This window comes from Spermophilus citellus (assembly GCF_964194105.1).
Source record: "Spermophilus citellus genome assembly, chromosome: 3".
NCBI classification, from domain to species: domain Eukaryota; kingdom Metazoa; phylum Chordata; class Mammalia; order Rodentia; family Sciuridae; genus Spermophilus; species Spermophilus citellus.
This window is the reverse complement of record NC_138184.1, coordinates 104,054,236-104,081,111: the sequence shown is the minus strand read 5'-3', so window position 1 is coordinate 104,081,111 and position 26,876 is coordinate 104,054,236. Positions and strand designations below refer to the sequence as shown.

General features: G+C 49.8%; 1 protein-coding gene across 13 annotated transcripts in view; it reads right to left on the bottom strand.

The window, feature by feature from the left end:
• EP400 (E1A binding protein p400) overlaps window positions 1-26,876 on the bottom strand; it is a 99,640-nt gene that overhangs the window by 39,862 nt on the left and 32,902 nt on the right. For all 13 annotated transcript variants that reach the window (XM_081285536.1, XM_081285527.1, XM_081285535.1 and 10 more), the window contains 13 exons: window positions 26,036-26,176; window positions 25,723-25,801; window positions 24,562-24,611; window positions 24,146-24,203; window positions 22,622-22,711; window positions 9,378-9,485; window positions 8,348-8,538; window positions 7,976-8,153; window positions 5,931-6,067; window positions 4,463-4,632; window positions 3,842-4,016; window positions 3,616-3,752; window positions 593-779 (listed from right to left, as the gene is read on the bottom strand). In XM_081285536.1, coding sequence (XP_081141662.1) covers window positions 593-779; window positions 3,616-3,752; window positions 3,842-4,016; window positions 4,463-4,632; window positions 5,931-6,067; window positions 7,976-8,153; window positions 8,348-8,538; window positions 9,378-9,485; window positions 22,622-22,711; window positions 24,146-24,203; window positions 24,562-24,611; window positions 25,723-25,801; window positions 26,036-26,176 — 1,701 coding nt within the window. The remainder of the gene's footprint in view (window positions 1-592; window positions 780-3,615; window positions 3,753-3,841; window positions 4,017-4,462; window positions 4,633-5,930; window positions 6,068-7,975; window positions 8,154-8,347; window positions 8,539-9,377; window positions 9,486-22,621; window positions 22,712-24,145; window positions 24,204-24,561; window positions 24,612-25,722; window positions 25,802-26,035; window positions 26,177-26,876) is intronic.

Genomic DNA, 26,876 nt, shown 5'->3' with positions numbered 1-26,876 from the left:
ACACCCCAGAGAAGCTACAGCCTGGTGTGCAGAAAACTTGGCAGGCGTGTTCTCAGCGGCACACTCATGACAGCCAAGGGTGAAAAACACCAAGATGTGCCCCAGCTGATGACAGGGGACACAGTTCCAGGCTGCTCCTGTCAGCGGGTATCACTCAGCCTGGAGACTCAGAGCCATCAGACACCACCACTGGAAGAACTCCAACAGGAAGGCCACAGCCTGGCATGGGGGTACAGCCTGCGATCCCAGCCACCAGAAGGGAAGCAGGAGGGCTGCAGGCTCCAGCCAGCCTCACCACTTGGCAAACCTCTCAAGGCAAGCCTGAAAAGGGCTGCAGACATGGCTCAGCAGTGGAGCCCTGGGGCTTGATCCCCAGGACTGCAAAAACAACAAGGACCAAAGGATCCTGTTTGCATGGAACCTCAGGACACGCAAACGCACAGACTGAGGTTAGACGGGCAGTGGCCAGGGAGGGGCAAGCAGAGGGGGGACAGGGACTGGAAGCCAACACATGTGGACATGCGTGGGCTTTTATCTACTGTGTGCCTGGCAGGGACTGGACAGGGCTCAGCTCTCTGAACCTTCCACTTACCTTCCAAACACCTCTCTCCAGTGCCTCTAGGACCAGAGAGGCCGACTGGTACTGCAGAGGCCCTGCCACGTAGGAGGAGTCAGGGACCCGGGGCTCTATCAGCCCAGGGTGGTTGCAAATGCGCTGCAGCCTCATCAGGATGCTCAGGACATTGACAAAGTGACCACTCTTCAGAGCCTCCTGAGTCCTGCTCGGGGAAAGCGCAGTTCAGCCTGACGGCAGACACAAACACTTGCCACTCAGCTCCTCGCTAGCAGCTCTGCTGGTGCCAGGACATGGCACCTACACATCCTCTGCAGATTGGGCTGGCAAATCAGTCACCTCCAACATTCAAGTCCAAATCCCCACACGGCTTTGTTCACCTGCTGACACTTGCACATCTTCACACAAAGATTCCCTGGCAGGGAGAGGGGCCAGCCATTCGCCAGCACTCAGAGGAGGACTATTACCCATTGTGACTGTGATGAGTCCCCAAGGGCACGGGCACCTGAGAGGCACTGTGAAGGCCAGAGGCTTACTGAGCCCAGGTGGGATGAGTCTCCTTAGCAGGGCCCCCAGCACCCACTCAGGGCAGGGGTGCAGGTGCCGGACCCTGATCCTCAGCAGGGCCCTCAGCACCCACTCAGGGCAGGCGTGCAGGTGCCCGACCCTGACTGTGGTGAAGTAGGGCACAGACAGACCCCAGGGCTCACCAGAGCCAGGTCCAGGAGGAAACGGAAGCTGCAGCATGGGGCAGACCTCTAGGGGGAGGAGGCCGCCCTCGACACAGCATAGCAGGGCCAGCCGCCCCAGGGTGCCACTGGTCTGGAGAGACTCAGGAAACAGACCAGAGCCATGGGAAGGGCACTGCTCCATGACAATGCCGCATCCACAGAGGAAGGCCCTGGAGGACCAGGTGTGAGAGTGAGCAGAGCTCAGTGCAGGGCGTGCCAATTCCAGGCATTCAGGGATATCTACAGAGCTGGCAGCAGCGGCAGGTGTGGAGAGCAAAGAGCTGGGTGAGCAGAGAGATGCACACACGCCTGGCCAGCAAGCAGAGCAGGGAGGGAGGGAGAAACAGGGAGGAGTCGTGAAATCACACCACACTCATCTGCACGTGGCCAACAGAACAAGACAAAGGACAATGGAAGATGGAAAATTCCAGAGATGAGGGACCCAGCACAGGGACTAGGAACAGAAAGGCAGCTCCCTCGGGAGCCGGGAGATAGCAGGGGCAGGGGTAGTGTGGGGGTGTGGAGCTGGGCGGAGGGCTGCCCAGGAAGGGGCTCCTGGCTGTCAGCTGCAGCCCAAGAATGGACAGCTGGACACCTGGTGGTGGCATGGAAGCTCATGTTGACCACCTGTGTGAAGAGGCCACCCTGGGTGCCCTCCAGAGATGGCCATTGCAGAACAGTGGATACTGGCGAAGACAGCTCTGCTTTCCCCAGGGGGACCCACTGCCGTGGGTCCTTAAGCCTCCACGACACATGTGATTCCCAAGCAGAGTCCCACACTGGGGGCATGACAGGGAAGAAGCCCCAAGCCCCACCCCTGGGCAAGGCTTTCCACACAGGCCTGGGCCAGGTGGAAGGGCAACCTCATGCCTCAATTCCCTGCACTGGCACATGGCTCGAGAGAAGCTGCCTCCCTGACACTCAACCCACTCCTCTGCCAGCGGCCACCTGTCCCACAGTTGGCAGAGGGCGACACCAGCCACACAGATGGCGAGCTCCGTTTCTCTATCCAGTTTCCACAATGATCCCGAGTCACATCTGGAGGGGGTCTGCCACTCCTTGCCCCATTAACCATGACTGCAGCCTCCCGCAGACAGCCGAGCAAGGTGCAAGCCAGTCGTCCCGCACACCGGCTGGCACCCGACTCCCCAGCAGGCCTTCAGTCACTCTGCAGAAATGCCCAACCATTTCTTGGAGGCACACTGGGGGCCACATATTGCTGAGTGCTGCAGACACGAGAACACCCACCTCAGGACCCTAGGACACCACGGCACACTGGCAGCAGGAGCAGAGAGGCCAGCAGGACCCATGGCTAGCCACTGGGGCCAGGCCTCACGCCTGTTACCTCCCTGCATCCTGAGCTATCCTGGCCATCGCTAAGACCGGGGCCATGTAATCACCCTGCACCTCCCCACCTTTGCCACTGCACTTCCTGAGGGTCCTAGCTCTTCTCCCACAGAGCCAAGCAAGGCCCCCTGACAGGTGGGGACCAGGTCCAGATGCAGCACTGGGGACTGCTGCAGTTCTCAGATGCCTCTGAGTAGACGGAGCAGGGAGAAAACACTGAGCAAGAAATCTGAAGTCCTTCGCAGCCGAGCACAGTGGCCACACCTGACACCACCACCCCAGAGGCTAAGGCGGGTGATGGTAAGTTCAAGCCAGCCTCAGCAACTGTGAGAACCTGTCTCAAAATAAAAAATAAAAAGGGATGGGGATGTGGCTCAGTGCTTAAGTACCCCTGGGGTCAGTCCCCAGCACCCAAAATTAAAATTTTTTGGAACCTGGTTTCCATGTTTCTTGCATTTGGTCTTTCTAAACAGGAAAACACAAAGCCTAACCAAAAGAACCCAGCAGCCAGGAGAGGCCACAGGAGTCCAAAGCAAGTCCACTCACAGCTGGCATGTGGGCACAGCCTCACTCACCACCTCTCCCTGGCTGGGGACAGGGAGAAGGCTGCAGATGGCCAAGGCATGATGTGGCCTGTTGTGGCCAGAGGATCTTCTACAACAGGCACACTGTGCCCACTGACCTGCTCCCCACAGCAGCTACCCCAGTCCCAGTGCCCCACTGCTGGTGAGAAGGTAAGCCGTTGGTCAGCGTGTTGCCTCAGCAAGCCCACACTGTAGGCCCTGGAGCCACCCAGGTAGCAGCAGCAGGAGCTGAGTGGACATCATTCCACACATGTGGCAACTGAGGATGGCAGAGTGGCAAAGAGGATGAGCCAGGTTGAGCCCCAGACTCAGGGACAGGAGCTCCTGCCGAGCTCCCTGCAACCAATAGCAGGCAGGCCCACGCCCAGCCGGCACTCACCCAGGCTGCAGGATGACGTCCTCATACAAAGCTTTCTGCCGACTGGACAGGCGGCACTTGAGGACGTGCTCATACTTCCTGGTCAGCTGCTTCTCCACATCTCTTTTAGTCCTCCGCAAAATAAACGGCTGTGTCACCTAGAGGGAAACAGCAGATCTTTGTTTGGCAATCCACCATATCACGTCTGTCCACGACAGGCGGCCCCATTCCACACAGGAAGACGTACCCGGTGCAGCCTGATGACCACCTTGTGGTAGTAGTCCTGGTTCTCCTCGCTGGGGGCTTTCAAGGGGAAGCTCAGGTAGGGTCTGGAGATCCCGGGGATGAGGAAGTGCACCATAGTCCAGAGCTCCAGGAAGGTGTTGTGCAGCGGCGCATCAATCAGGAGAAGACGCTGCTGGCTGAAAACAAGATGAGAGCATTCTGGGAGGACCAGAGGCTGGCCGCCAGGGCAGCCAAAGGAGACCTGCCTCAACAAAGAAAGGGCTGGGGGGTCAGTGAGCACTTGCCCAGCCAACCCAGCAAACATGGAAAACGGGGCAGCACTGAATGCTGGGATACGAGGAGGTGGCTCATGACGACCCTCCTCTCTGGTGGCGTCTGAGAAGGGTCAACAGCTCCACAGAGCAAGGCACATGCACACGGGTCCTGAGGAGAGGGGCTGAGCCAACAAGGTCAGTAGCCTCCCCCGCCCAGGCCCTGATAAAGGTAAAGGGCGACTCCCTGGACTAAGACAGCCCCCCATGTCTGCAACAACCTGTGTTCTCCAAAAGAGTCCACAGGTAACAAGAACAGCTACAAAGCCCTCGGGACAGTGGGTTGCACCAGCCCTGGAGTGGCAGCAGACCTCTGCAGGGTGAAAACGGCCTCCCAGTGCCGCTCGGTCAGGCCCTTCACACGCTGCATCTCGTCGATGACAAGGCACTTCCAGCGCACTCGTGAGAAGGCAGGGTAGCCTCTGAAGAACTGCTTGTAGGACGTGATGCAGATGTGGAAGCTGTTGGGCTCGGCCCACTCCTGCAGCAGAGAGAGCGCCACCTTCCCACCAGGCCTGCCCCGTGCCCCGAAGGCAGGTCACACACCGAGAGCAGCCCCACGGGGCCGCCTGGCGACCTGCTCCTGCACATGACTGGCTGCGCTGGCCTGCTCACCTTTTCCTCCAAGCTAAAGCTCATTTGTTGACAGATCAAAATGCCTTGGAAGCAGTGGCAACTGCCATTTGGAAAATATAGAGATTAGCCGGGCACAGTGGCACACACTCCGTAATCCTAGCTGCTCGGGAGACTGAGGCAGGAGGATCGTGAATTCAAAGCCAGCCTCAGCAACTTAAATGCCCCATCTCTAAATAAAACATAAAATAGGACTGGGGATGTGGCTTAGTAGTTGAATGCTCTTGAGTTCAATCCCTAGTACCGGGAGGAAAAGAAAAACCCAAAGGAAATTGCCAAAGGGGACCCTGAAGGCGGGCAGTGTCTGTAGTGGATAACCTGAACAAGTAAAAACCATGTTGAGAGAATGTGGATACCTGCTGGCAGCTGACCGCTGTATGAAGCTTTTTAAAAGCAAGTTAGTAACTACATACAGAGTTTTGGTTTGAATGTGGCCCCTCCAAAATTCCTAATAAGCTGAACACCTGCTTATTAGGAATATAAAAGGAGGGGCCTTCTCTACCCTCATGGGCAGGTGGGACCCTGACCAAGACTATAGTGAACAGCTGATGCTTCTGCCTGCCCCACACAAGGACTCATAAATGAGGCGCCATCTGGTCAGCCAATGCTAGGCCTGCACAGAACAGGGACCACGAATGTCCTGGCCTCATACTCCTGCCTCCTGATCCTCAGGAAGGAAGGCCTGTGTGTGGAGGACAAGTATGTGGCCTCTGGCATGGGTAGAGACTGACAGGCAGCACACGGGCCCCCACTCCACACAGTCCGTCCCCAGTGAGCCAGAACTGGAGACGCAATGAAACCTGAGGTTAGCGCACACTGGGCTGAGGGCCGGGGAACCGCAGCAGGGAGGAGGGTGGGAAGCTGCCCTGTGAGTTGTGAACCTTTCCAGGAACGTTGCCCTAGAGATGCTCCTGTATGTCTGTGACCCTGAACTCAGGATGCGTCACGACCTCTCACCCAGGCTGGCGACACTCGGCGTCGCCAGCCTGGGTAAGGCAGAGCACCACAGCCTAGAAGGAAACGTGGTGTGCCTGCAAAGGGCAGGCTCAACATGTGTTAGGAAGCATGACTTCGCATTCTGAAATGTCTTCTACGAAAATTAAGCTGGTTCTACATTCAGTTTTATTTCGGGAGAGAGAGAGGTACCTGTCTCTTTGCTTTGAGTTCTCTGTGGCTGCCAACGTAGGAGAGGGTTTTGAGCCCAGGACACCAGCGTTTCAGCTCAAGTTCCCACTTCAGTATGTTACAACTTCTCACGACAACAAGATGGGGGCCCCAGTTACCTACAAAAGAAACCAGAATCACTTTAAAATAACATGTCAACTCCAGGTTCACTGCGATGGCTTTGAGCAGAGAACTGACACAGTAGGTGCCAAATGGACCCCCATGGGAGGACACCAGCCATGAAGGGGAAGGCACGCTGCCCTCCCTAGCGCCATAGCCCGGACTGCGCAGGCCCCTGAGGAGCACTGCTGAAGACAGAGTCGTGAGAACCAAGGTGGGTCCAGACCTCGGAGACCCCACTGCAGGAGGAACTGCCCCCGCGAACCACAGGCAGGAGCAAGAGAACAGGCCATGCCCTCCCCAGAGCAGCAGGCATCTGGCAGCACAGGCCCATGTTGCTTTGGCAACATGATGGACAGATCCGCTCACGGACACTGATCCCTGGCCACAGCACACCCAAGCCACCCAAGTAGGTAGTGGGAAAATTAAGGATCTAAAGCTACTCAGTGTAACACAGACACAGCAAATTCAAATTCCACACAGTAACTGAAACACAAATCAAGTTAAAAAACAGAATGGCAGACTTCAAAAAATACGTGTGTCTATAGCCACTACCTGGGAGGCACGAAACAATGACAAATCGCCAGGGGAAAACAGGGCTCAGTAGAAACAGGAATGCACGGAGAACAGAACACCAGAGGGTGGCAAATCCCCAGAGTAGAGCCCCTCGTGGGAAGGCTACCCCAGGGCCGGCACACCCGGTACCAAACACCCGACATGTGGCCACCTGGGAGGAAAACATGGCTGTGCCCACACACGTCTGCCAAGGTGGCCATTGGACAGGACACTTGCCACTTTGCCCGTGGTCCGCATCAGGGAGGGAAGTAAGCAGACCAGGGACACCTCCTCTCCCTGGAAAGCAAGAGAAACCCTGTGCCCTCTGGGTGCTGAGCCTGGGACCAACTCTGTGGGCTGATCAGCAGTCCTGATGGAAAACTTGAGGAATGCACACTGCTCTGGGTGCTTCCTGCTGTCCAGGAGCAGCAGCCGAGAGACAGCAACATTCCTGACCCAAGTGAGAGACCCCCCCCCCCCCCGAGATCTACGCCAGCAGAGTTAGAGCAGGCGGCACACACTCCGAGCTCCTCCTCCCAACACTTGCAGATCTGCACCCTCCTGGCCCAGCCGCCACCTCTCAGTGAAGTGCACCCTGCCCCTTCCAGCCTCTGCAGCCACCAGCAGAGCAGCCCAGAGCCCACCTCCCCCAACACAGGGCCAACACTGAACAGACCTGGCGTGAGGCAGAGCCACATGAGCACACACAGGCCTTATAGCCCCAAGGCTGGCCCGGCCCTTCTGCCTCCCCTGCCTGTGCCCTCCAAGGACAGATAAGACAGATGACCTCCAGTCTTTACCACAGTCACTGCCCACCACCCAAGGCTTCAGTGACCTGCAGAAGCGAGCAAGTTCAAAGCAAGCCTCAGCAAAAGCAAGGCCCTGAGCAACAACTCAGTGAGACCCTGTCTCTAATACAAAACAGGGCTGGGGATGTAGCTTGTGGTCGAGTGCTCCTGAGTTCAATCCCTGGTACAAAAAAATAAATGAATAAATAAATGAATCGCATAATATTGGGTCAAAAAACAGAAACAAATTAATGGAAGAAAATTAGAAGAGCAGAAGCTGAAGCACTTTTATGTACTTAAAAACTGATCATGAGCCAGGTGTGGTAGCGCGGGCCTGCAATCCCAGCTATCAGGAGGCTGAGGCAGAGATGGTAACCCTCAGGCCAGCCCGGGCATCTTAGCAAGACCCAGTCTCCAAATACAGAAGGGAAAAGGCTGGGTGTGGCTCAGCATAGAGCACCTGGGTTCAATCCCCAGTCCCAAAGGAACAAAGGCCGTGCCCAGGCATTCCCATGGTTCAGTCTGGCAGACCTGGCCTGCCCACCGGGAATGGCAGGCACTCACCTTCGTTGCAAGCGAGATGAGCAAAGAAAGCGATGACCTGTACCGCCTTGCCCAGCCCGGCCTCGTCTGCCAGGATGCCGTTGAGGTTCTTCCGGTACAGCTTTGCCAGCCAGTCCAGGCCGATCTTCTGATAATCTCGCAGGGCACCGTACAACAAGGAGGGCGCGCTGAACTTCACCTGTGACAATGACAGTAGAAGATGCCCGCCCGTGAGAACTGTCATCAGACCTTCCTCACACGGCAATCAAAGCGGTTGCGGCAAACCGGTGGGAGCAGACATCCATGGGACATGGAGAGAGAGGACTGCCTCTCCAGCAGCACGAGTGGCTAGATCGGAGCAGGTCTGGAAGCCGCTCACCCCCAGCGCCTCACCGTGGTGGTGACCCGGGCGCTGCCCTTGGGCAGCACAGCCTCAGCCACAGCAGTGACTTCTGCGATGTCCTTGGTGTTGGGCTTCCCCACGTTCACCCTCTCTGTAGCTTTGAACTGATCCATGATGAAGAGAGAGTCTATGAGAACCAAGTCCCTGCGGCTCTCTCTGTCACTGGGACAGTCGTCAGCATCTGGAACAAGAAGAAACAGGTGGGTGGAGCAGCTGCTGTGCCTGTTACAAGCCTTGGTGTTAAAAAGAAGGAGGGAGAACAGGGAGGAGACACCTGAGATACAGTACTGGGCAGTGGTCTTCTCGTCTGTGACCCACCCTATGATCTGCAAAACCGTCTGAGCCACAGTAGACAATGCTGTGAAGTGCCACGCTCAGGACCCTTCTGAGAAGTTCTGGAGTGTGACTGGCCCACACTGCTGGGCGTTTGAAGGAGTTCTCTGTATCGACTGGCCACCAGTGTCACAGGGAGGCTTATGGTAAATCCCCGGCCCAGGGCCAGGAAAGCATAAGTCAGGATGTCTCCCAATCAGGAACCATGAGGCGGCCAGCTGCCCACCCCAGACCCCAAGGTCCTAAAGGGCCTGAGCTCCTCAGGGACCTTCAGGCACCTGTTTCGGCCTCTCACTGCCTCACCCCTGCCTATGTCTAAGTGGAATGAAAACAGGACAGGGAGACATTTTTGGAGTATTCTGGGTATTTATCAGGAATATTTATTAATAAAAACTAAAACTACTTGAAACATGTTATGCTAACACAGAACAGCTTGGATAAATATAATAAAAACCTAAGTTCATAAAACGACAAGCCCTATAAACTAAAAGGAACCCCCCCAAGATCCCATGACTAGTTAATCAGTAAAAAGCACAGAATTTAAAGTTTACTCAGTAAAACGTTAAACAGTAAATACGTTTGACTAAAAGAAAGGTGAAGCAATGCTTTTAGGTCAGCTTCAAGCCTTCTGGTAGGGGGCTCCGGGTCCAGCTGCTGGGCCCAGCTCCTGCCACGCCTGAGACCTACCCTCCTCTCCGCTCGTCTCGTCACACTCGGGGTCAGGTTGGGGCCACTGGAAATTTGGCAAAAAGGCACCTTCATACAACTTCATCAAATCCATCAGGGGCAGCTCAGCTGGGAAGAATATAGGAAGAAGATCGTCAGTCACACCACTTGCCCGAGGGTCAGCAGGCAGGAGACGGCCCTCCCTACTGTGGAGGACGCCCGCACAGCAGCAGAGGCTGTGTCTGTGTCACCTGTTGTGCCTGGGACCACAAGTGTCTCTGATGTCTAATGTGCAGATTTTCAAATATCTTGAGCATTCCTTAATCAGAAAATCTAAAGCCCAAAATGTTCCAAAATCCAAGACATTCTAAGCATTATTTTCTTGATGCTTGAAAATTTTTGTATTTCAAAGCATTTCAGATTTTGGATTTTCAGATTAGGGATATCCAAAACCTGCAATTTCTAAAAGCACACTTATTTTTTTCTAAAAACTAAGAGGGTTGCCATTACTGACACAGGTCTAAATATTTTCTTCAAAGTAGAATGAGATCTTTGAAATAAAATGAGAAACAATTTTCATTCATAAAAGAACAAAACTTTTTTTCTGAAATCATCTGATAAATGTATGGTAACACTCACACACACAAAAAAGTAGCTGGGGGGGGGGGGCTGGGTTGTGGCTCAGTGGCTAAGCCCTTGCCTAGCACGTGTGAGGTTCTAGGTTTGATCCTCAGTATCACATAAAAATAAATAAAGGTATTATTTCAAACAACAACTAAAAAATATATTTTTTTTAAAAAGTAGCTGGGCATGGTGGCGCACTCCAATAATCCCAGCTAGACAGGAGGCTGAGACAAGAGGATTGTACACTCGAGACCAGCCCAAAAAACTTAACACAATCCTGCCTCAAAATTTAAAAAAGGGTTAGGGTGTAGCTCAGCCAAGAGCACTTGCCTAGCATGTGTGAGGCCCTAGGTTCAGTACTCAGCACAAGGAAAAAATAATGCCATTGGTGGAAAACAGCAGATGATTATGATAAATTAAAACACCAAGAGTCAAATAAAAATATAACAGGAAAAAGTTCAAAAAGCATGACAAAAGGTCAAAGCTTCTATGCACTCACCCTAATGGCTTGAAAGAAATCACCACAATAAAAGTACAATTGCCTGGCAAAGGACTTGAAGATGTTTTACACAAAAAATACACAACAGGGCAGGCTCAGGGGCACTCCTAGAAACCAGCAGCACACAGCCAGCAGTCCAAATCTGCAACCATCTCAAAACCACATCACTGCGGAAATACGTCAACAGACCCTGAGCACTTCGGAGTGGGAGAGAGTGGTCTCTTCTAGACACCAACACAGGAAGTTGAAGAGCTTTAACACTTGAGGCCCTTGAGATCATCTCATGTTTCCCATGGAAGGACTAGAAGCCTGGACCCAGGTTTGTGTTCAAAGCGCCACACGCCGCTATCTAACTTAGGAGACCAAGATGCTCAGGGCAGGCGACCTCTGCGTGCATACTGCATACTGACCAGCTGTGAAGTCAGCACAACAGGCCACACCAAGTGCGCGGGACCCACTGCAGCCTTGCCCAGCTGCTGAGAACCACAGCTGAGTCGGAATGACGGGTGGCATTTTTGCCAGACCGGAGTGGTTGAGAGGTGATGCCAGTGAGCCATTGAGATGATGATGATTATGTTAAGCTGTGTATTCAATTGTATATTAGACCCTGTGGTCTGCCTTGGCCTGCTACTTTGGAGTTCTCAAGGGGATTTCTGGAGAGTTCCCGTTGGTTGGGGAAGTGCCAGAGGAGGGAGTTCTGGTTGGAGTGTGGCGTGTTCCTGGGTGGCGTTCGGGAGAGTTCCCAGGGAGTGTGCTGGTTTAGTTTGGAAATAAAGTTTGTTCCTGCTTGAGTGGCTTGTGATTTGTGCACAGCCAGACTGTGGCACCCAGCTGAGATGGTAAGGCAGGAGTCTCCTTGAGTCCCTCCATTTATGATTTAAATTACCCATGGCACTGGAATGACAGGCAGATCTGGGACAAAGCCAAGCAAGGTCACATAGGAGCTGCAGACTCCAAATGATGGACTGTGGTCGTCGAGAGGCACGTCTTCCACATCTGTGTGTCTGAGTGCTTTCATAGCACACGGCTGGGAAATTCATCTACTCCTCACATGGTGGCCATGTAGCAGGAGAAACTGCAAGACCCCTGTAGGATCCCTCAGGGTTCTCAGCAATGGCCTCTGGGTACATAAACTAGAAGCTCCAACACCAGGCACCATTTAATACAGTTACAACACATCAATAAAACAGATCAGAAAAAGAAGACTCCATTCAGATAGAGAAAACCCAGAATTAAACTTTCATAACTGTGCACATGGCCATGGAGAAAACTCACAGGCTCCTGAGGACCACGGAGACACCAACCTGAGCAAACACACTGGTCCACAGTTCTGCGTAGCCCTCACAGATAGGGGCCAGGGTTGGCCAGACATGTCCTGCCCACATAAGCACCTGCTCAGGAAGGACAGACAGCTCTTAATGTCCAGCAAGAGCTGCCAGCCTGGAAAGGATGCCTCCAACCTGCCCATGTCCACATGCCAACAGGATATCTTCATTAGAGGCCTGAGCCACAGGTACCGCAAGGCTGTGCCAACTCCCGAGCCACAGAGATGAGCGGCAGGCCACTGCAGGCTTCCAGACATGGAAGCCACACGTCAAGGATGCGGGTGCCATCAGCCAGGCCCACAGCAAGAAACATGGCCAAAAGGCCACCTGAGAAACATAGTAGAGTCATCTTCCAAACCCTGGGTCAGCATAAAGGAACGAATGAAAGACAGAGCAGGGGACAGAGTGATTTAAAATCATGTGGATCTAAGCTCAATTTAGTTATTTAATTAATACAGATGTACTAAATATGCCAATTTAAAGGTAGAGCTGCCATCATGCCTGTGATCCCAGCAACTCAGGAGGCTGACACAGGAGGATAGCAAGTTCAGGGCCAGCCGGGGCAACTTAGCAAGACCCTGTCTCAAAACAAAATAAAAGGACTGGGGCTACAGCTCCAGATTGAAGGGTGTAACACCCTTCAATCCCTGGTGCCAAAGGAAAACAAAAGACAGAGCATGGCAGAGGGGAGAGCATGGCAGAGGGGGAGAGCATGGCAGAGGGGGAGAGCATGGCAGAAGGGAAAAGCATGGCAGAGAAAGAGCATGGTAGAGGGAAGAGCATGGCAGAGGGGGAGAGCATGGCAAGAGGGGAGAGAGCACGGCAGAGAAAGAGCACGGCACAGGGAAGAGCACGGCAGAGGGGACAGAACGGCAGAGGGGAGAGCATGGCAGAGGGAAGAGCATGGCAGAGGGAAGAGCATGGCAGAGGGAAGAGCATGACAGAGGGGGAGAGTATGGCAGAGGGGAGAGCATGGCAGAGGGAAGAGCATGGCAGAGGGGAGAGCATGACAGAGGGAAGAGCATGGCAGAGGGAAGAGCTTGGCAGAGAAAGAGCATGGCAGAGGGAAGACCTACTACATTCAGTGTGAGAAGCAAGAAGAACACAGATGAGATGTTAACAGAACCCCTCTCTGGAGGAGCCTCCACTATAGGTTCCAAAATCACAAAGCACACTAGGAAATGACTTGCCACTAGAAGAAACCAGGACTCGAATGACAGCAGAATTATGTCCTCAAAAAATCCACACCCGGATGAAGATCCAAGATGGCAGGCCAGAGGGAGACATCATTCTGTGTGGCTCCATGACCTGGGACTCAAGTAGTGAGAATACTACTTCTCTGTAAGCAATATTCCTGCTCTCACATAGGAATCAAGGCCATTGTGCCCGTCTAGGGCTCCAGGCCACAGCACCCTATTAGGTCTCCCAACTACTCATCCATGCAGGTCTACTGGGTACCCGAGTGGGCACCATCAACACCTGCATAGAACTTTCGGCCACCCATCCAAGCAGAAATCATAGACGCCACTCCCACACACGACACCTGGCAGCTTCCCACGTGCAGGACCTCCAGCTGCCACTCCGATGTGGACCCCCATCTACCATCTTGGGACTCTGCAGCAGTGGAGGTACTGCGTACAGTGGCGTGCCTGCACCTGAGAACCTCACACAGGCTATGAAGTCAGCCTGCAGCCACACAGTGCACGCCAGAGAGCTCGTCTCTGAACTCAATGTCCAACGCCATCACCCAGCTCCCCTCACCCAACCCGACACCCCATGGCTGAAAGCAGGAACCTCCATCTTGGGCCACCTTCATCACCATTGTCAGTGGGGGCAACTCCCAGCTTGGAACTCCAGCTGGCCAGGTACCCAGTTTCTAACTCCCCCTCCCCCCAGCAGGCTGCCTCTACCCCTGCACTGTGACACCCTGGTTACCTTCACCACCTTGAGGGCAGAAGACCCCACCTACTGGATGAGAAGGGAAGCAGGAAAGATCCAGATCTCCAACCAAAACAATCCCTGCGTCTTCCTTCAAGATTTTTTTTTCCCTCTCCCTCTCTATTCTCCCACCCTCACCTCCCCAACATACATGAAACCAAGTACCTTGCATGAATTAGGATTTTGAGGACTGGGACGTCTGAATAGTTTATTACAGCTGTGTTGTATAGTCTTTTTTTTTTCTTTTACCCCATCAATTTCTACTATCTTAACATTTTTTATTTTTCTTAATATGTATGTGTTTGTTTTATGTACTCTACTGCCTTCCCACTTACTTGTATACCCAAAATTACTTCCTCTCCCTTCTCCTGCTGCTAATCTTCCTCTTTGGGTTTCTCTTTCACACTTCCTAACTCTATCTCCTCACCTCCTTCCTCCTCAGCATATCATCCTACTCCTCGCCCCCAGTTCTTTGTCCACCATCCGAAACTGTAAACCCTTTTACCAACAGTATATTGTAGATAACAATTGAATTCACCATTTCTGTACATTATGACCAAACTGTAAACATCTTAATAGCAAACATTTGTTTTTAGGGTGTACACTGTTTGTATTGGGATCTGATAACTTTGTCCTTCACCTCAGAGGAGAGGTATTGGATCCCTACAGGGGCACTGTAAGCCTATAGGGTAAAAAGATAACATCTCAGATCCGTAGTGCTAGAAGGAAGACACACAAGCAATATGAAAAAAACAAGGGAAGAAAGTGCCCCAAACTTATCAAGATAGCTCATTATTAGAATCCATGGCCAGCACAGCAGAAGTAAGGACAGAGAAGGAGTTCAGGATGTACATGATTAAAATGCTCTGTGAATTAAAGGATGACATAAGAGAGCAAATCTAGGCAGCAAAAGACCATTTTGACAAAGAGCTACATAAACAAATACAGGAAGCAAAAGATTACCTTCAATAGGGAGATACAGGTTCTTTAAAAAAACAAAAACAAAACACAGAAATCCTTGAAATGAAAGAAACAATAAACCAAATTAAAAGTTCCACTGAAAGCATTACCAACAGATTAGACCACTTGGGAGACAGGACCTCAGAAAATGAAGACAAAATATATAATCTTGAAAGAATGTAGAAAACACAGTAAAAATGGTAAGAAACCATGAGCAGAACATTCAAGAAATATGCAACGGCATAAAAAGACCAAATTTAAGAGTTATTAGGAGAGGAAGGAATAGAGTTCCAAACCAAAGGAATGAGCAATCCATTCAATGAAATAATATCAGAAATTGTCCAGACATGAAGAATGAATTGGAAAGCCAAATTCAAGAGACTTACAGGACGCCAAATGCACAAAATCACCACAGATCCACACCAAGGCACATTATAATGAAAATGACTAACATACAGAATAAGGAGAGAATTTTAAAAGCCACGAGAGAAAGGAATCAGATTATATATAGGGGGGAACCAATTAGATTATGTGCAGATTTTTCAACCCAGACCCTGAAAACTAGAAGATCCTGGAACAATATATATCAAGCTCTGAAAGAAAATGGATGTCAACCAAGAATCATTTTTTTTTAATAATTTTTTTTGGTAGTTGTAGATGGACAGCATGCCTTTATTTTATCTGTTTATTTTTATGTGGTGCTGAGCATCAAACACAGGGCCTTACACATACTAGGCAAGCGCTCTGCCACTGAGCTACAGCCCCACAACAAGAATCATATCCAGCAAAATTAAGCTTTAGATTTGATGATAAAACAAAAACGTTCCATGATAAACAAAAGTTAAAAGAACTTAAAACTCAAAGCCGGCACTACAGAACATCCTTGGCAAAATATTCCATGAAAAGGAATTGAAAAACAACAATGAAAATTAGCAAAGGAAGGTATTACACTAAAGGAAAAACTAACAAAAGGAGAAACCAAGTCAAGTTAAATACCAAAAATAAACAAAAATGGCTGGGAATACAAAGCATGTCTCAATAATGGGGATGTGGCTCAAGTGGTAGCGCGCTCGCCTGGCATGCGTGCGGCCCGGGTTCGATCCTCAGCACCACATACAAATAATAACCCAATGGCCTAAACTCACCAATCAAAAGACAGAGACTGGCAGATTGGATTTTTTTAAAAAAGACCCAACCTTATGCTACCTCCAAGAGACTCATCTCATAGGAAAAGACACCCACAGACTGAAGGTGAAAGGTTGGAAAAAAATATACCTCTCACATGAACTGCGGAAGCAAGCAGGGGTTTCCATCTTCGTATAAATAAAGTAGACTTTAAACTAAAGTCAATCACTACATATTGCTCAAGGGAACAATACACCAACAAGACATAACAATTATAAATATACATGCCCCAAACTATGGAGCATCTATGTTTATAAAATTCTTCTCAAGTTCAAGAGTCAAATAGACCAGAACACAATAATTCTGGGTGACTTTAACACACCTCTTTCACCACTGGATAGATCTTCCAAACAAAAGCTAAACAAAGAAACTATAGATCTCAATAATACAATCAAGAAATTAGACTTAACTGACATATATAGAATATTTCATCCTTCAATGAGTGAATACACTTACTTCTCAGCAGCACATGGATCCTTCTCTAAAATAGACCAAAAGCAACTCTTAGCAAATACAAAAAAGATAGAGATACTACCCTGCATTCTATCAGATCATAATGGAATGAAATTACAAATCAATGCTAAAATAAAAAATAAAAGCTACTCCAACACCTGGACACTAAATAATATACTAATGAATGAACAATAGGTTGCAGAAGACATCAAGGAAGAGATTAAAATATTCGTAGAGGTAAAAAGAACATAAATACATCCTATCAAAATCTCTGGAACATTGGGAAGGCAGTACTAAGAGGAAAGTTCATTGCATGGAGCTCATTCCTCAAAAGAAGAAAAATAAATGACTTAACATTACATCTTAAAGCCCTAGAAAAAGAAGAACAAATAAACTCCAAAAGCAGTAGAAGATAGGAAATAATTAAAATCAGCACTGAACTCCATGAAATTGAAACAAAAGAAACAACTGAAAAAGTTGACAAAACAAAAAGTTGGTTCTTTGAAAATAAATTAACAAACTCTTAGCCATGCTGATGAAGAGCAGGAGAGAAAACTCAAATTACTAACATAAGTGATGAAAAAGGAAATATCACACAAGACACCATAGAAATACAGAAGATAATTAGAAATTATTTTGAAAACTTGGACTGCAATAAAATAGAAAATATCAAAGACATTGACAAATTTCTAGAGACATATGATTTGCCCAATTGAATCAGGATGATATACACAATTTAAACAGATCAATTTCAAGCGATGAAATAAAAGGTGCCATCAGAAGCCTTCCAACCAAGAAAAGCCTGGGAGCAGATGAATACACAGCCAAGTTCTACAAGACCTTTAAAGAAGAACTAACACCAATACTCTTCAATGTATTTCAGGAAATAGAAAAAGAGAGAGCACTTCCAAACTCATTCTATGAAGCCAGTATCACCCTGATTCCAAAGCAGGCAAAGACACTTCAAAGAAAGAAAACCTCACACCAATATCTCCAATGAACATAGATGCAAAAGTTCTCAATAAAATTCTGGCAAATCAAATACAAAAACATATCAAGGGCTGGGGATGTGGCTCAAGCGGTAGTGCGCTCGCCTGGCATGCATGCGGCCCGGGTTCGATCCTCAGCACCACATACAAAAATGTTGTGTCCGCCAATAACTAAAAAATAAATATTAAAAAATTCTCTCTCTCTCTCTCTCTCTCTAAAAAAAAAAAAAAATATATATCAAAAAGATAGTGCACCACGATCAAGTGGGGTTCATCCCATGGATGAACAGGTTGGTTCAACATATGCAAATCAATAAATGTAATTCATCACATCAATATTAAAAATAAGAACCGGGGCTGGGGATGTGGCTCAAGCGGTAGCGCGCTCCTCTGGCATGCGTGCGGCCCGGGTTCGATCCTCAGCACCACATACAAACAACGATGTTGTGTCCGCCGATAACTAAAAAATAAATATTGAGAAATTCTCTCTCTCTCTCTCTCTCTCTCTCTCCCCCTCTATCACTCACTCTTTAAAAAAAAAAAAAAAATAAGAACCATATGGTCATCTCAAGAGACATAGAAAAAGCAATCAACAAAATACAGCACCCCTTCATATTCAAAAGACTAGAAAAACTAGTGATATCAGGAACATACCTCAACATTGTAAAAGCTATCTATGCTAAGCCCCAGGCCAACCTCATTCTAAATGGAAAAAATTGAAAACATTCCCTCTAAAAACTGGAACAAGACAGGGATGCCCTCTTTCACCACTTCTATTTAACATAGTTCTTGAAACAGTGGCCAGAGCAATTAGACAGACGAAAGAAATTAAAGGAAAACAGATAGGAAAAGAAGAACTCAAATTAGCACTATTTGCTGACAATGTGATTTTATACCTAGAAGACCCAAAAAATTCCACCAGTATAGAACTAGTAAATGAATTCAGCAAAGTAGCAGGATATAAAATTAACACCATAAATCAAAGACATTTCTGTATATCAGTGACAAATCCTCTGAAAGGGAAATAAGAAAAAACTACCCCATTTACAATAGCCTTGAAAAAAATAAAATACTTGGGAATCAACCTAACAAAGGTGGTGAAAGACCTTTACAACAAAAACTACAAAACACTAAAGAAATTAAAGAAGACCTTAGAAGATGGGAAGATCTCCCGTGTTCTTGGATAGGCAGAATTAATATTGTCAAAATGACCATACTATCAAAAGCATTATACAGATTTAATGCAATTCCGATCAAAATCCCAATGGCATTCCTTATAGAAATAAAAAAAGCAGTCATGACAATCATTTGAAAAAAATAAAGAGACCCAGAATACCTAGGAATTAAACTAGAGACTCTGTGTCTAATAGAAGAAAAAGTAGGCCCACATCTCCATCATATCAGATTAGGCCCCTACTTCCTTAATAAGACTCTTATAGCATGAGAATTAAAATCAAGAATTAATAAATGGTGTAGATTCAAACTAAAAAGCTTCTTCTCAGGAAAAGAAAAAAATTGGTGAGGTGAATAGAGAGCCTACAGCTTGGGAGCAAGTTTTTACCACTTGCACATCAGAGAGAGTACCAATCTCTAGATATATAAAGAACTCAAAAAGCTAAATGGCAAAAAAAAAAAAAAAATCAATAAATGGGCCAAAGAAATGAAGAGACACCTCTCAGAAGATGATATACAATCAATCAACAAATATATGAAAAAATCTTCAACATCTTTAACAATCAGAGAAATGCTAATCAAAACTACTCTAAGATTTCATCTCACTCCAGTCAGAATGGCAGCTATTATGAATACAAACAACAATAAGTGTTGGCAAGGATGTGGGGAAAAAGGCACACTCATATACTGCTGGTGGGACTGCAAAATGGTGTAGCCAATATGGAAAGCAGTATGGAGATTCCTTGGAAAATTGGGAATGGAACCAACATTTGACCCACTCCTTGGTCAATACCCAAAGGACTAAAAACAGCATACTACAAAGACACAGCCATATCAATGTTTATTGCAGCACAATTCACAATAGCTAAACTGTGGACAACCTAGATGCCCTTCAGTAGATTAATGGATAAAGAAAATGTGGTATAGATACACAATGGAACATTACTCAGCAATGGCATTTGCAAGTACATGGATGGAGTTGGAGAATATAATGCTAAGTGAAGTTAGCCAATCCCAAAAAAACAAATGCTGAATGTTTTCTCTGATATAAGGAGGCTGATTCATAGTGGGGTTTGGAGGGGGGCAAGGGAGGATTAGACGGACTCTAGATAGGGCAGAGGGGTGGGAGGGGAAGGAAGGGGGAAAGGGGGCAAAAAAGATGGTGGAATGAGATGGACATCATTACCCTGAGTACATGTATGAAGACACGAATGGCGTGAATATACTTTGTATACAACCAGATATATGGAAAATTGTGTTCTATATGTATAATATGAATTGTAATGCATTCTGCTATCATTTATATAACAAATTAGAATAAGAAATTTAAGAAATATATTCTATTGCTACTTGACTTTTCCTTTTTGATTTGTAAATGCTTATATTAAAAATATTAATACTCTGTCAAAAAAAAATCCACACACAGAATCACCAGGTATAGGCTGTGAAGTCATGTTTAAAGAAATAAGAGACAAGGAAGATGTGAACAAAGGTGGGGGTCGGGGTGCCACTCAGTGGCAGGCGCTGGCCACATGCACAGGCCCTGGGTCCACCCCAGAGCCACCAAGGAAAAACAGTGTCTGCAAACAACTGTGCTAGCAGAAAATTAAAATTCAGTGGCCGGGTCGGCCATTGGCTAAGTAGAGCTTAAAACAGTTATGAAATAGAAAAGAGGAGGAGAAACATGTGCCCAGTATCATGACAAGAAGTGACTCAATCTGCAGATCAAGGGGACAAATATGACCACTAAGGACACTGAAGAGCAGACCCCACCATTAGCAGGCCACACACAGTGCCACCTGCAGCGCTGCACCACAGTTCTGCCTGTGTCCTGGTGAGGGGAATGGGGGCATGCGGCACTGGTCCCTGGAAAATCCACCAACACCGAGTGCAGATGATAGGGACGTGCCATCCTGCCAGTGCAGTCAGTTCAGATGAAGAACCACGTGGCCACCCCCAGGGTGGGTCCAGAAATTAAGAGAGGCGCGTGTGTGAGCCACAGGACAATATACACATACACACGGGAGATCCGAAAACACTCATACTGAATAAGACCAGAAATTAGGTCTTTTAATGTTTACGTTAAGGAGGTGATGAAAATGGACGAGTTAATGATCCACTTCCAGAAATAAGAACACAAGAGCAAAAACAAAATACAGAGGAGTCGGGCATGTGGCACACCTGTGATCCCAGCTGCTCCGGAGGCGGAGGCAGAGGCAGGGGATCACAAGTCCCAGGCCTGCCAGGAGACTAGAAAAATAAGGCAGAGGAGGGCTGGAGGACACCCTAGGGTCACGATCCAGTAATTAAAAAAGAAAGCAAAAGAAGAAATAGTAAGAGCAGAAAATGGCAAAACAGAAGACAAGATACAGACTCAAGGTAAAAAAGACAAGGACACAGACAAACCTGGGCTGAGTGCTCAAGGAAATGGGAAGGGCCATCAGGACGAACAGCAGGGGGCTCACCTGGACCAAGCCATCAAAGGCCCAGACAGTGCAGCCCTCAGCTAACCAGGAAGAGGGACAGAGCCCTACACTGTCCCACAGCCACCTGTGTCCCGTCCCAGGTCAGGACAACCTGACCTCCAGCCCACGGCCAGCCTGTGTACTCTGCGCACAGTGGCACAGGTGCTGAACAGAGCCCGAGCAGGAAGTTGAGCAGCAGACACGAGGGGCTTCAGAGTGTGGCCACACGTGAAAGCAGCCCCCCATGACTGACCTCAGGCAAGACGCCACCAACCGAGGCCTGCAAGGACAAGCGTGCAGGAAGCACGAGGCCCATGCGAGACAGAAGAGCACACAGCTGGTAAAGGCCCTGCCTCAGTCCCACGTGTGGGCCCAAGAGCAGCCTAGGAAAGCCATCCTCACACCCTCCCACAGCAGCAGCTAAGAGCGGAGCTCACACCAAGACAGGCCCCCCACTCCAGCTGCAAAACCACCAGGGAGACGCCAGGGGAGAACAGACAGCCTGACACCATCCCAGCTGGGCAGCAACAAACAGATCTGCACAAACAGGCATGACTCTACCCGTTCTGCTCTGCAGAGACCAGGGAGAAAGTTCAGCCAAGCTGCTGGACATGGGAACAAGTGTATGCCTGCTTCCTAGGACCTGGGAGACTGAGGCAGAAGAACCGCAGCAGGTTCCAGGCAAGCTTGGCACCCAAGCAACACTCAAAATAAAAAGTGCTGGGCAGGGGTGCATGTAGCTCAGTGGCAGAGCACCCTGGGTTCAATCCCAAGTACTAAGTAAATAAAGAAAATTAGAAGTAGTGCCCGGAATACATAAAGAACACGCACAGGACAAGGCAAAGAAACCCCACACTAAAACGTGACCCAGGTCAGGAAAACCTGACCTGCAGCCCATGAGAAGCCCCATGAGAAGATGCTCCTCACCAGCTACCAAAGAACCGTGCTCCTACACCCTAGGAAAACCTCATGGCAGTCTGCGCAGTCCAACTGTGGCATGCGGAACAGCCACGTTCCACAGAAGATGCAGAGTGGCAGGCGGAGCAAGCCCAAAGAGCCCTGCAGTCCCTCCCCGGGCACAGAGTGCTCCGTGCCACACAAAGGAAGAGAACACCCCAGCAGCCCTCCTGCCCACAGAATGTGATCCCGCTGACATGCAGAACATCGTGGGGCACGAGCCCAGTGTGTGTGAAGCCACAGCGGCAGACGGGGAGGGAAAGCAGAGGACGATCCACCAGAAGGGCAGAGGCAGCAGCAGGTGGGACAGGAGTAGAGGCGAGCAGCACCACGTGTGGCTTCCAGCAGGCACCAGCACTGTCCTTGTGAACTGGGTGGCCTATGGCAATGTGACCTGCATACTGCTACCCTGTGTCTGATGTGTCATTTCTGAATGCACTTGAGGCCAGCTGGGAACAGCTCAGTCAAGGAGCCCTTGCTTTCCAGGTGCAAAGCCCTGGGTTCAATTCCCGACACCACAAAAAATATTGGCTTCTTCCTCTCAAGACAGCCTGCAACCTAACCTCCCTTGAATGTGTACTTTTTTCCTGAATAAATCACTGTGCCTCAATAAAAAATAAAGTTTTTGTTTTTTTTTAAATCACGTGCCTATCTGATGTCTAATAAACGCAACGTTAAGTCAGTGCCGAGAGCCTACCTTCCCTGGCCAAGTTGGACAGCTCTGTGTGGTGGTCCACAAGCCCTTCATGCGCTTCCTCCTCTTCAATGGTCTCCTCTTCATCTTCCACTGAAATGGGCATCACCAAAGGTCAGGGACAGGCCAGGATCTCAGGGAGTACCTGAACATTCCCCACTGAACTGCCAGCCTTACTACTAAAGAAACTGCGAGTGGGCACTGGAGCCCGCTGGCCAGCCCTGGCCTGCTGCCTGCTGCAGAGGTAAGCAGGGAGCATGCTCTCCCCCACCTTCAAGAGGCAGTGAAATCCTGCTTCCTCACAGGACAGGCCACAGGGAGTGCCACCAACTTCCCACTGACTGCCCAGCCCCACTGCAGAGAGATCCACGGGCACACAGCTTGGCCCTGAGCTCTCGACCCATCCCCAGGAGGAGTAGGCCATGCCCAGCCCACACCCTCCCAGCTCTCCTGTGTCCTGATGCTACCAGCTCAGATGGGCTCCACCCATCTATCTTCAGACTACAGCCCACACCCTCTCTCGTCCTGGCAAATCAGAGCTGGTGATGTCCTAGCAGCAAAGCCCTCCACCATGGACCCCACTCCCCTGGGGCCCGGCTAGGGTGCTGCACCCTCTCTCTCAACAGCAGTCCTCAGCAGGCTCCATCCAGTGGACACCCATGCATGTCCTGCCTCCATCCTACAAGCACAATGCACAAGCAATTCAAAGCCTCTCCCACCCCAGTCCTCACTTCCTCACTTCCCCACCGTCCACCAGTGGAGCTGCTGGAGGGAGGCTTGGCCCTAGGAAAGGGAGTGGGTTGGAGAGGCACACAGTGGGGGAGCAAGGCCTGAAAGCACCACACGGGGTGTGTACCCAGGCACCTTGGTCATCTAAGCCACGGTCGCCTGCTCCTGCCTTTGCAGCAGAACATGATCCTAACTGGACCAAAGACGTGGCCGAGCCCTTCTGCCAACTGATGCACACCAGAGCCTCAGACTTCCAGAACCTCACAAAGCTGGGCCACCAAGCCAACAAGACTGCACTGTCACCACAGGTGCACTGCTCAGACTGCCCACTCCTGCCCTATCCACAGGATCTGCACACAGGTTAGAAGCCGATGTCCCAGAATGCCCAGCTCACTCACACCTGGTGGCTACACCTATTTCACTCTTCAGTGGGTGCTAATGCCTGAACACCACAAGTGTGCCTCAAAGGAGCCCGCAGCAGGCAACTGTCATCTTGGACTGAAGGCAGCAGGCACACCTGACCGCAACCTGACACATCCACCCCGGTGTACCAGGGCCACCCTCAAAGACAGGCACTCAGATGTGCCATCTGAGCAAGTGGCCCCAAGACCCTCTAAATGCATGAGGGTCGCCACATCCCACACTCAGACACCACCGCGGGCTCCACGACCCTCCAGCAAACAGGAGGCACCCAGGTGAACGCAGGGAGTCGGACTTCCCAACCAGCTCAACAGGGCCAGGCAGCATGGACTGCAAGCCCTGCCCACCAACGGGCAGCACCAAGGGCCAGGGACAGACCTTCATCATCAGTCAAAGAGGTGCTGGCTTTCCTTTTCCTTCCAGATATTCCCGAGTCCTGAAAGAGAATAAAATCACAAACATGGTATCTGGAATTGCAGAAGGGAAAGTCAGGAAGAAATGCTTATTCTGCATGTGCCCACGAGGATGGCAGGAGACCCTGGGCGGAGGTGGAGTGGGGTGTAGGTCCCACCAGTTGCACCTTTCCAAGTGGCCGAGTGGACTCCTCACAGGAGACCAGGGCTCTGAGTGCCAGTTTGTTTTTAAAGCAGGCTGACTTTTACAATCAAGGGAATAGTATTCATGACAAACAAATTCCTCCCAATGGAAACAAATGGCCCCCCACACTAGAACACCATGTTCTCTTCACTGTTTTCGTCCCTTCTTACACAGTAGAGTGACAGACCAGAACCTACCAGGAAGTGCTCAGGAAACGTGCCACATCCCCTAGCTCTTGACTCCTTCCCTGAGGAGATGAGAGATGTGGTTAGCTTTGGCCAAAGCTGTGGAGAGACCAGCTCCTCGCTCGGCCTGCATTTGTGTGAGCTACACTCCTCCCTCCTATGACCCCAGACAGACCGTCACAGGTCTGTGACCTTTCACAAGGGGTCACCTCTGGGACTCCACTTCCAGTAACGAGAAGCATATGTCCACCCAGGGTCTGCCCAAGTGCCAGAAGATACAGTGAATGCAGCCTGAACCAGGTTCTGGCACGTGCCCAATGAGAGGTGCCCAATGCCTGGGGCGGCTACTGCAGGCGTGTCTGCAGGAAGGATGACGCAGAGGCACAGCCTGGCAGACACTTGATGATCCATCTCCCTGTCCACAGCAATGGGTGCGAGACCTCAATTCTGAGTGTGCAGAGCTGACCAACTTGGGGTGCCAGCTCACATGAACACACCTCAAAAGAACTGAGATAAAAATCTAGACTAGCTAAATGGATGGAGCTGAAGAATATCATGCCAAGCAAAATAAGCCAATCCCCAAAAACCAAAGGGTAAATGTTTTCTCTAATATGCAGATACTAATTCACAATGAGGTGTGGGGGGCACTAGGGAAGAATGGAGTTACCTTAGATTAGGTAGAGGGGAGTGAGGGGAGGGGAGGGAAAGGATTGGAAGGACAGAATGGAACAGACATGACTTTATGTGTATGCATGGCTGCATGACCATGTGATTCTATAACACGTACAAACAGAAAAATGAGAAATTATTTCCCATCTACATATGGTATATCGAAACTCATAAATGCATTCCACTGCTATGTGTAACTAATTAAAACAAATTTTAAAATGGAAAAAAAAAAAAAAAAAAGCTAGATCAGCTACACAAAGACTAATGTAGCAACCAGGAAGACTAGACATGCAGAAGGGGTCGCTGACCAGCCCTCCCGGGCAGCTCTGCAAGAGGCCACCACACCCCAAAGCTGCTGGGTGAGCAGTGGAGGAGAGTAAAGCACAGCAGAAGCAACATTCCAGGTGTCCCCCTGGGTGCCGGTGAACTGAGGCTCACCATGCTGAGCAAGCCTGCTCCACTGAGCCATGCCCCGCCCGGGAAGGCTTCCCAAGAGCAACATACCTTTCCTAGAAACCTGCTGCAAGTTCAAGGCCTTTTTCCTCCTTTCTTCTAATTCTACTTGTAGTTTTATTTCTACAACCTAAATACAAAGAAGTCAACAGCCAGTTATTAAGGACCTAAGTTACAGAAGTTCTGTATATAATACATTAAAACTTATACACATAAATAAATAAAAGCAATTGTCCAGCCTCACTTCACACCACTTGGTAAAACATCCAGTTTGATACTTTTCCACTTGGTTTGTGTCTAGCTCTACCCTGCCCAATGTCTACATCCTAGGAGAGAGGACGCACCTCCCCTGGGCACAACTTGCCTGTCCGATGTTTGACCAGAAGTGCTCGATCTCCCGGGCAGCGGAGGCAGCAATGCGCCTCAGCCTGTCCTGCTCCTCTTTCTTCCCTCGCTGCTCCCGAAGCTTCTGTTCCTCGTGGTGGCGAGCCACGGTCCTGACGAGCTGGCAAACAAAGGTTCAGAGTTTAACTTCTGCCCCAGGTCATGCTAGAACAAAGGAATATCTACATTTCAAAGAAACTCTTCTGCCAAGATGCATCTATACATTCAGAGTTCAGCAGGAGACACTGGTACAAGCAAAGCCCACCACAGACTTTCTGCCTGGCTTCCCTAGAAAGTGCTGTTCTACACAATACAATGATGTCCTTCTGCGCAGGATACACTGCGTTGCAGCCCCTTTCCCGCTGCACAAGACGGATGCCTTCCCTTCACCACACACAAACCAGAATCACACTTTTCTTTCTCTGTGATTTTGGTACAGGGGACTGAACCCAGGGGCACTTAACCACTGAGCCACGTCCCCAGCCCTTTTTACTTTATATTTTGAGACAGGGTATCATAAGTCACTGAGGCTGGCCTGTGGCTTGCCACCTTGCCTCAACCCCTCGGTCCTGGGACCATAGGCATGGCCGCTACTGACGGACTGCAAGCACCTCCTTGCAAGAGTGTGCAGGGTCACGGCTGCTGTGCTGCATGGTCCAGCTGTACTCCAGCAGCTGCTGCCCTGCCAGCTGTACCCCCAGGGGCAGTGAGGGGAAGCGAGGGGTGCACACCCAAGACACCAACATCCACATGCTGTCCAGCCAATGCCCACCCCAACGCCTACATGTCCAGTCCCCCACCCTGTCCATGCCAGTGTCCAC